The 10,628-nt window shown below is 44.0% G+C and overlaps 1 protein-coding gene across 2 annotated transcripts in view; it reads right to left on the reverse strand.

The window, feature by feature from the left end:
• The window catches only part of Txk (TXK tyrosine kinase), a 46,018-nt gene extending 36,322 nt beyond the window's left edge, over positions 1-9,696 (reverse strand). Inside the window, exons 1-4 of one of the 2 annotated variants that reach the window (XM_052735911.1) lie at positions 9,626-9,696; positions 8,191-8,293; positions 7,349-7,554; positions 4,683-4,748 (exon numbers count right to left, since the gene is read on the reverse strand). In XM_052735911.1, the coding sequence (XP_052591871.1) occupies positions 4,683-4,748; positions 7,349-7,554; positions 8,191-8,293; positions 9,626-9,696 (446 nt within the window). The remainder of the gene's footprint in view (positions 1-4,682; positions 4,749-7,348; positions 7,555-8,190; positions 8,294-9,625) is intronic. The other variant, XM_052735912.1, reaches the window with a different exon arrangement.
• Between the last annotated feature and the right edge of the window lie 932 nt (positions 9,697-10,628).

A 10,628-nucleotide genomic window follows, 5' to 3' on the forward strand; every position in this document is an offset into this window, starting at 1 on the left:
CCCCAAAATGGCTGGGCACAACTGTAAGGGATTTTTTCCCTCTTAACTAAATCTTTTTAAGTGGGAAGACCCATGTCTAATCTAGATCTCTGAGGTGGGAAGACCCACTTCTAAACTGGGCCACACCTTCTGCTGGCAGCCATGGAAGAAGGAAGCCCTTTGCCTGCTTGCCCTCACTCTCACCGGCAAGTCCATTCCTTCACTGGCATTAGAGCCTACTTCTTCGGGATTCCGGCATGTCATGAAGAGCAGCTGAGACATCCTGCTTCACAGACTGAACAACTACTTGATTCTTGGACCTTCCATTGGTAGACAGCTGTTGGTGGACTAGCTGGACCACATCCTGCAAGCCATTCTCATAAACCCTCTTAATAAAACACAAATAGGAAATTCATTCTCTAAATTCTGTTCCTCCAAAGAATTCTGACTAATATACCACTCAAACAGTCACCTAATCCTATACAGGTAAGGATCCCCTGCCTAGGAAATGGTGCCAGCCCCAATGGGGGAGGAGGGGGTCTTCCCACTCAGCTAAAGGAATCGAAACAATCTCCCATAGATGTGCCCACAGGGGGACCTGATTTAGTCAACCTCTCATTGAGACTGTCTTCCCAGGTGAACATAGATTGCATGGAGTTGATAATTAAAACTACCACAGACTGTATCTTCCATATCTAGACACCTTATACTAAACTAATACCAAATAGTGTGAAATAAGAGTTAGACATTAAAAAGTAATCCAGCATATGAAGCTACAACTCAGTAGAAACAGCCTGTGTGTTTTACACACACACACACACACACACACACACACACACACACACACACACACACACCCCTTAGCATTCTGGCAAGATTGGGTGTGTTCAGGGTAGTATGGCCATAGACCCCTCTTAGATTTCTAAGTAATAGGTAGCACTAGTGTACTCTTCAGTTTTTGATCCAGAAACCCCATTACATCCGAGAAGGTGAATTTGCTGCCCTTACTAGGTGACTAGCCCTGAGAATATCAAGGATTCAGTACAGAGAAAAAAAATATATATATCGAGTTCACCTCCCAGGTAAAGTTTGGATTATCAACACATTTGTCTTTTGAATATTTATAATTTTAAGAAGATATAGTATATTCTGCTTTTAATGATTTCAAATGTATAATTAATTTTAAACGTTATTTGAAGAGAATTTGAGTAATTTATAAATATTTGCACTTAGGAGAACTTAACTTACCACATCATTTAAACATTTAACTCTCCAGCATCATTTAAAGGATTTACATGGGACCTAATACACCTGTAAATTTGCTCAGCCAATCACATGAAGTACTTAAACCATAACTGAATATACCCAGTTTGTTAATTCAAGTCAGATATTTCAGGAAATCTAATTAACTGGGCTTATAAATAGGACTAAATATTTGAGTACGTTTAGTCAGTAGAATTTGAATTACAGCAATTCTTCTTATTTATTTAAATTTATAAATAATTTATTAAGATTGGCCTGTTGAATTTGAAAGCTTACTGAAAACTGTGTTAGTACATTGGACTGTTGATAATTTGAGTGTGTGTTTAAAACCAAAGTGTCCATCAAACTTCCTATACACCAGTGTTCCTCTGGAATAACAGAAGTCCCCCATTGCCTTTCAAACTGCCTCCTACCACCTTGAGATCTCATGTCATGTTCTTATAGAAGTCTTCCCCAACCCAACTCTTCCACCTACGTCCTCACTTCCCCCTGTTTTCTCCTGTGATTCCTACTTTACTCTTTTAGAACTACAATTTAACACTATAATTTAGAGTTAGCTATTTGTTTTGAAATCTAGGATTGTTTAATGTCTCTTTTCTCCATTAACTATAAGACCCATTAAGGCAGGGAAGGCTCTATGTCTTCTAAATTGTATCCCCAGGGCTCAAAGCTACTAATATCAGGTACATCTCTGGTGTACATAAATGGATTGAACACGTAAAGGGATCCAGGTGCTGTAGTAACTAAGGCATGCTAATCACCTGTAAAACTAGACAGGGTGGGCCAAACTGAAAAGGACTTCCCATTATCTTCATTGTTCATAGAAATAACAATAATCACTAGACTGTCTGGAATGTTTACTATGTACCATATGAGGTAGTGTCCCCTCTTTTTGGAGCATTCAGCGACAATAGGCAGCTTTGTCCAGAATCAAAATGCTATGGCAATTATGCTAGGATTTGGACTCAGCTGCTCCTGCACTCAGTACAGCAATTCTCTTGTACAGTCATCATCACAAAAGTGTAGAACACAAAGTGATCAATAAGTTCTAGTGATTAGTTAGGATAACTATTACATTTGTATTTTAGTGTACCTGTTTAAAAAGAAATAAAGTTTAGTGAGTAGTCCTAAGATCTGAATCATTAAAAAGCACAATTTTCAAATTCACGTAAAACAGAGCCCAAAGACCTTAAATGGAAATTCTGTTTTGTTTTGGTTTTTTTGTGGGGGGGAAAGGGGACTCGAGACAGGGTTTTTCTGTGTAGCCCTGGCTAGCTTGTCACTCACTCTGGAGACCAGGCTGGCTTCAGGCTCACAGAGATCCGCCTGCCTCTGCCTCCCGAGTGCTGGGATTAAAGGTGTGTGCCTAACCTCAGAGCTGTTCCATTCAAAGGATTCGGTATCTACAATGCAAACAGCCTTAGACCAGAGGCTCCGCTTAGTCTCAGCCGAGGAGACAATGAGCAAATGAGCTATGACCGCGAGAAATGGAAGTCCCATAGTGAGAGTTCACTCAGTAGCCACCAGGCCGGTGGGCACTGTCACACAGGTCTCCTTTGATCTTCCGGAAAAATCTGAACTTGAACGACAATACCAAAAAAAAAAAAAAACAAGTCCTACTTTTTCTAATTACTCTGGGTTGACTTTTCATATGCCTTCTCTTCTACGCCAGGCTTGTTTTGTTGGTCAGCCTCAGCGCAGGGAGCAGGGAGACCCCTTGGGGCAGACTTGAGTGACCATAAGTGGATGGGAGACTGTTTTCTAAGGGAGGTGGCTCAGTCCCTGCAGGAGGTGGAGACTGGAGACTGGAATCTTAGGCCAAAGGGTCAGATCAACAGAAAGAACATTCGCGGCAGCAAAGAGTGAGGAGGACCTTTTGTGACGGAGCTGAAGAGCGTGATGGGAAGGAGGAAGAGAGAGCCAAGAGAGCGGTCTGGGGGTCTGGGGGTCTGGGGAAGCCGCGTTAGATGTGCCGCATGCCCTGTGACCCCTCGTCTGTGCTCCAAGAAGGCCTGTATTATTCACCCAAACTTTCAGAATTGGAGTTATTTTAGAGAAAGGTGTACTGAATCTTGTTGAAAGTCCTAGCAAGGCTGAGGAAGCTTCTTCCATTGTATTCGATGTCTGGTCTCAAGAAATACTCGATACCACTACTCTTACCACATAGGAACCCCTGTAGGAGGCGTATGCTAATTGTAAGGTAAGGACCCAAGGGAGGAGGGGGCATGAATTTGAAAGGACCAAGCAGACTCCATTACAGGCTGCTCAGTCTTCTCTCAGTGATCAGGCCTCAATTTCAGTTTCCTGAGATTTGAGCAAGTAGGTTCCGGGAGGGCTATGACGTAGTCCTTGCAGTAGCTCCCTTTCTGCACGTACTCTGACTGCTCAAGGTTCAGTCAGTTGTTTACTGTCTGGGACCCCTCACCAACTTAGAGCTAGGTGCATGGGTCAATGTGAACGTGCTAGGCCAGCCAGCCCCCATGGCAGTTCAAGGACAGAGCCTGGGACTTGTCCAGGCCTGCCCCCAAATGATAACTGTAACCCCCAACCAGTAAATTGAAAGGTTATATACCCTCACCCAATCATATGACATATGGTACATACGGTACAAAGGCTTGTACCACCCAGCTTGCAGTTTTTCCCTTAAAAAAAAAAAAACCCTCACTCTGAGAGCTCAGGGCCGTCCTCCTCCACCCACTGTGTCAAGTGTTGGCCACGGACCAAGACCAGGCTTGCTTGTACTCAATAAACCCCTGTGTGTTTTGCATTGGGTATCGGCTCTGTGGTGGTCTTGCTGTGGGGGGGGGGGTGGGTTTCTGGCGACGTGGGCACAACAAATTCAAGCTGAGAATGTTACTTTATAAACCATATAGGGCTAGTCCCAGGTCCGACACTTTGTACCTATAACTTAATCTTTCAGCCTTACTTTTTCACTTGAAGAGTGAGGATGTGCAAAGTCATTGCTCAGATCTTCCTATTCCAAAGCGGTATTTGTTACCAAAAGAAGAGGAAGATTTTTAAAGCATAAATTTGATAAGCATACTTGAGGTTCTTGCAAACTATATCATTAGCCTACTTCTGATCCTCAAATATTTCTAAAGAGTATCAAAACAAGAGCAGCATCTAAAACTGGCCCCTGCAGACAGTCAGACTTACAACCTGTCATTTTGAAAAGTAAATGTTCCATGTAGGATATGCAGAACAATACATATGTCAGTGTTTATAAAGCAGGGCCATGCCAAACAAAACAAATACAAGCTGAAGAAGGATTTTCAGAAGCAACCGTGAGAAGAATCAGAGGTCTCTTTATTGCTAAGGCTATCGAATGTGTTACTTTCTTTTTCATTTTCAAACCTGAAAACTGTCCATACCTCAAAGTTCCCAGCAGGTCCCTGATTTTCAGAGGTTAATCATAGCACAGGCTTGGTAGGGACACTTACTCATAGATTTCCAAGTTGGTGAGTCGGTTTTCGGTCACATAGTTACTTGGGATTAAACCTTCATTCCTACAACACAAAACAAAAGAAAACTCAAGATGAGAGACAGGTTTGTAACGTTACCATGACTATAATTACTTTAACCCCAAAGATGTAGAGGGAAATCAAAAGCATTTTACTCTTAAACTGTTAAAAGAATAAAAATGTTTTTCATTTCCAACTCACAAAATCTCTGTACAGTAAATACCAAGATCCTGACTTATAAACTATTTAAAGAGATTTTAAGACTCTATTTTCTTTCTTTCTTTCTTTCTTTCTTTCTTTCTTTCTTTCTTTCTCTCTTTCTTTTTTTAAAATAATTTAATTTTACGTGGATTGATGTGAAGGTTGTCAGATCTTCTGGAACTGAAATTACAGACAGTTGTGAGTCTGCCATGTGGATGCTGGGAACTGAACCCCGGTCCTCTGGAAGAGCAACCAGGGCTCCTAACTCCTGAGCCACCTCTCTAAACACCCCCCCTTTTCTTTGAAATAATCTCACCATGTAGCTCAGGCTAACCTCAAATTCCAGGTCCTACTGTGTCACCTCGAGAGCGCTAGGGCTGCAGGCAGATGCCACCATGCCCAGCTCCAATATGTATTTTAAAGGGGAAGTGGGCGCAGTTCTGAGTTTAGACTCCAAGTGTATTGTTCAGTAGAAAGGACATTGGCAAGCTGGGCAGTGTGCAACTGGCCTCACCAAAGGTGGACTATTGGAATGCCTCAGACTTAAAAAAAAAAAAAAGGCCATTAGCTTTTTATTTCATAGTAAAATGTACAGAGTTTATAAAACACTGACAAAATTCTGCTTTGTCACTGTCAGGTCCACAAGGTACTCTATTTCTGCCCCCCCTGAAAAGGGCATGCTAACTGACTCGTCCAGAATTGAGTCTAGGCCCCACTCAACCTGCACTATGGGAGGATTTCTGGCAGTCAGATAAAAGCCAGCATTCTCCAGGATTTATGAAACCAGTTCCCACCTGTCAAAAAGGGGTCCTTTCCCTTACCCCTGGCTGAAGTGGCTACCTGTGGTTGCTATCGAAGCCCATGCCTGCCTCCAGGCTCCCTCGGTATCACAAATACCTGTTACACATTTCAAGGTCCACACTAGCATCCTAGCCCTTCTTACTTCCCCAGGATTCCCTCCTCCCAGATACCTGTTGGTTCTCTGTATAATGCTGAGGTCTCTCAACCCCTGCTATTCTCACTATACTGTCTGTCTATCTGTCTATCTGTCTATCTATCTGTCTATCTATCTGTCTATCTATCTATCTATCTATCTATCTATCTATCTATCTATCTATCATCATCATCATCTATTTATTGCTATCTACTTGCTCTCTCTTTTTTCTTACTCTCTAACCATGCTATATTCTCTCTCTCTCTCTCTCTCTCTCTCTCTCTTTCTCTCTCTCTCTCTCTCTCTCTCTCGCCATCTCCACTATTCTTTCCCGCTTCCCTAGCCCTGGCCATCTCCAATCTGCTTCTTTCCCTCTCTGCGCTGTCTCTCGTATCTACAATAAACACCTTAACCACATCATGGAGCGGTCACATCGGCAGTCTCTTTACTGAACCCTCTCACGCACAGTCACTGCTTCCTGCACACGACCACACTGTCCACTTAGTGATCATTTTCAATGAGCTATGCTCACATGTTGAAATATGTGTTGTTGTTCGTAGATTTCATGTACATAAAAGTTATCACATTTCAGGCCTTGTTCTACAGCTCGCTTTCAGTTTGTCAATAATGCACCTCGGTTGTCTTTTGGTCAAAGTGGAGGTAAAAGGACAGGAGAAAGAAAAACCCTGGCCTCCGCGCTGACAAGTGTTCTAGCTGCTTCCACATCTAGGGCAGGATGACCATTTGTCATGAATTAGGAACTTCCCTACGTGAGCCCCACCTTACATGAATAGTTTTACTTGAGTCCAAGACCATGCTCAAGAGTTGCTTTACAGCATTGCTCATAACAGAGGAGGGGCCAAACTGAAATGTATATACATCGTAGAAATTAAAAATAATGGACCCAATACCTTGGCAGTTTCTACTTTTAGCTTAGTCACTTTGCGATCAACTGATCATTATAAGTCTTCCTTGATAGATTTCTACCTTACATACTGAGACAGAATCTCTCAATTATCTGAGTTCCTCAGGTCTGCTAGCCTACTAGCCAGCTAACTCCAGGAGTTCCTTCTCTTGACCTTTCTCTAGAGCTGGGGTTACAGGGGGGCCACCAGGCTCACTAGACTTTTCTGTATGTTCTGGAGATTCAGACTCTGGTCCCCACCTCTGTGAGAGAAGCACTTCATGGAGTGAGTTATCTCCCCTGTCTTTATTATTCCTATTCTACAAGTGAAACCTTAGGTCTCCATCCCCGGGACACACAGGGTCACGTGGTAGCATGGGGACAGCCGGGCAGGTGGAGGCAGGTGTTTCTGGTTTCAGTCATCTGCCACAAGTCACTGTATTCTGCTGTTCTCTTACAAATAGGGGTGTGGAGACTGTTTTATCCCACGCAGAGGGAAGAGTTACACACGTGGAGACTATGAACTACCACGCAGGTTCTCCTTTTTATGTCCTGAAGTCTTCGAAGGTTGAGAAAAGAGTGATGAGGACTCAGCCATCGTCTTACCCCAGACGGTCTCTGGCCTTCCACCAGTGAGGATCACACCTCTCCAATATCAGGTATTCCTCTGCTCTCTTCAGTGCCAAATTACAGGGCTCCCGGGGCAGGAAATCATAGAGAGCCTTGACCTGGATCCTCTCTTCAGCAAGCTCTGAGAGCGGGAGGGGAGGCAGCGGCTTGCGTTTTGAGGGTTGCGCCCCGCCTCTGTTGGACTGTAAAAACCATTATTGCTTTAGTCATTTGTACCAAACAAACAAAAACAGGACACGTGCGTCTGCCTCCGTCTCACATCTACCGTCCAGCTCCACCAATGCACGCAGGCAGAAGCAGCCAGAGACAAGTGCTGCAAAGTGTGTAACTGCCACGCAGCACAGGGGGGCCAGGAACACACTTGTCATTCTGTGACTCTTTGAAATCACAAGTTCTCTTGACGGCACAGCTTCGGAGTTTCGGATGCTGTGATTCTTAAACGATGACTTACCCTGAAACAGTTTCATTTGGCTTTAGTGATTCTTCGCTTTTGAGAAGAGAAGCACACACACCTCTGTCCTTCCCTGTGCCCTAAGCTTGTGTCCGAGCTCTCCACCCTCCCCAAGCCGCGGTCTCCCACCCCAAGATGGCAGGAGCCACAGTGTATTTCCTCACTGGTCACTGTCTTGTTTCAAACTCTGTCTTTAAGTCTAGCGGAGTAGGCTAGCTCAACTGAATTTTCCCCGCACTTTCTTCTAGAACACTTATTGAACTCTTACTGTATAACAGTCAGGGTTTGAATTTGTGGGCATGGCCACCGGCAGGACCTCCCTAGAGAGCGTGCCTGTGTGGGGACTCCCTGTGGAAATGATACTCACTTGTTTCTTGCTCTTCAGCTTGTCCAGCCATGGCCTGTGATGCTGGGGATCATTTTCGGAAGATTCTTCATTTCTGCTCAGGCTTATCTGTGTTCTCACTTGTCTAGCATTGAAAAGCAATCATTTTACAAACAATTGTTCATAAGGAGTGTATTCCTAAATCCTTTAGATTCTATCAGAGATAAGGCAATCTGTGTATCTTTTTTTTAAAAAAAAAAAATGGTATCTTCCTAGTTCTAACTCCTTGAGCAAATTCTGAATTACAACTCTGAGGACTTTGTCTTCTGTATTCAGAAGTCAGAAAGGCAAAGGGAATTCAGAGTTGTTTTGAAATAAAATTGCTGCCGGGCGGTGGTGGCGCACGCCTTTAATCCCAGCACTTGGGAGGCAGAGCCAGGTGGATCTCTGTGAGTTCGAGGCCAGCCTGGTCTCCAAAGCGAGTTCCAGGAAAGGCGCAAAGCTACACAGAGAAACCCTGTCTCGAAAAACCAAAAAAAAAAAAAAAAAAAAAAAAAAAAAAATTGCAAGGATATGCCATATGTTCAGGGTCTGATACTTTTTTATCATTTATAATTTTGAGAGGCCTAAAATTATAACCAATCCAACAAACACATGCTCTGAGTCAGGCAGAGTGTAAGCACTTACCAGTTCGTCCATATCACTATTGTTACACACGTGCAAGGTGAATGATTAAGAACACAAGTGTGACCCGGAGGTGGTGGCACACTCCTTTAATCCAGGCACTCGGGAGACAGAAGCAGGCAGCTCTCTGTGAATTCAAGGCCAGCCTGGACTACAGAGCAAGTTCCAGGACAGCCAGAGCTGTTGCACAGAGAAACCCAGTCTTGGGGTGGGGGAGACAAGTGTGCCCCCCCCCCAGCTCCACCATTTCATAGTGTGGCCTCAGACAAAGCAAAGTGACCTCTCTAAATCTTGTTTTTTCTCATCTATAAAGTGAGAATTATAAAGGAAAACGCCATGGAAGGTTTTGAGAGCTGTGTGAATGAATAAATGCAAATCCCTTCGCACAGCGCTTATCAAATGGCTGCTGTCATGATGCTTTGATTTAATCTTAACGCGGTCACATACCGACTCACGGAGTGAGTGTTATAATGAAGACAGGATTCTTATGCTTAAGGGGAAACACATTACTGAGTGGAACACAGACATATAAAACAAACAAACAAATGGTAAGGACAGAACCCCGCCACAGTCTGCGGGGACACACGGAGGAAGAGACTGTATGCAGGGGGGTGGAGGACCAGAGCACCCCTACAATTTGACTTACATCTTTAAGAAAGCAAGCCATTCAACAAGGACCCATTGGGAAAAAGCTTCCCAGACAGAAAGCAAGAGACGCAGACAGGAGCCTCAACAGACAGTCAAGAAACTGCATGAACCCGTTTCCAAGAAACGGCCCTCAAAGCAGACTCACCTCTTCTGCACTGAGCAGCAGCAGCAGCAGCAGAGAACAGACTGGAAGGTGCTGTCTGAAAAGGAGATCATTGTCAATGTTAGGAAGGCTCCGGCCCATGACAGTGTGCCCGGGAAGCCAGCTGTGCTCCGGATAAGAGCAGGGAACCATGAGTGTTCAGAAGCATAGGAACATCATGACATCTTCTGTAGTAAAAAACAAAAAAACTGTCACCAAAAAAAAAAAGTTCCTGGCACTCTGGCCAGTGTGGTTTCCCTTCTCAGGCTCCTCTCTCTGGCCTAGTTTTTGCATTTCCTCTGTGTGACCGACACATGGTCAGTACACACCCGATTTGCTCTTGTGGTGGCTAGTGTTGGCTATCAGTAGCCAAGAATGCGTTTCCAGAAACCGTGCTCTCCAAGGATCTCTATGAGCAGGAGTTTTAAATTCAGCCCACCACAGTTTTTAGAAAGCTTTTAAAACGAAAAACTTCACTACAGAAAGCTGATGAACTTTAACTTTCGCTGATGTTAAATTACATCACCCATCTCCCAGTCTATTATTTTTCCTAGTTCCCAATTACCAAGCCAAGTAGTTTGCCATTACCCATGAACCCATGCCTGTTAATGGCTCAGACTACCTCTTTCCCTAAGTGAGCAGGCTAACGGGTTCCCTGAAGTCTCGAGAGGCCTTTCTTTCAGCTTTAATTTCCAAGCTGCTTCTGGATGAGACCCTTACATAGTAACTATCTTTTTTCCCATAGGTACAGGCTTGCAATGCAGACCTGTCTGTAAACGAGGCCAGAGCCTGGACCTCTTTCCTTAGCTCATAGTGAACTAACCGTGAACCTACTAGTGGGGACTAACGGTCAATAGTCCAGGATGACTCCTGGTCAGGGAGTTTCCTTGATCTGCTGGGGGCTCCTTCCATAATGCCACCTCCACATTACAATAGATAACATCCATAAACCCAGTTTTGCAGTTCTTGAGTCAGAGAGCACCAGGCTTATGAAAGACAGTTTGAG

The sequence above is a fragment of the Peromyscus californicus genome, unplaced genomic scaffold (genome assembly GCF_007827085.1).
Source record: "Peromyscus californicus insignis strain IS unplaced genomic scaffold, ASM782708v3 Scaffold_13__1_contigs__length_99412109, whole genome shotgun sequence".
Lineage (NCBI taxonomy): Eukaryota > Metazoa > Chordata > Mammalia > Rodentia > Cricetidae > Peromyscus > Peromyscus californicus.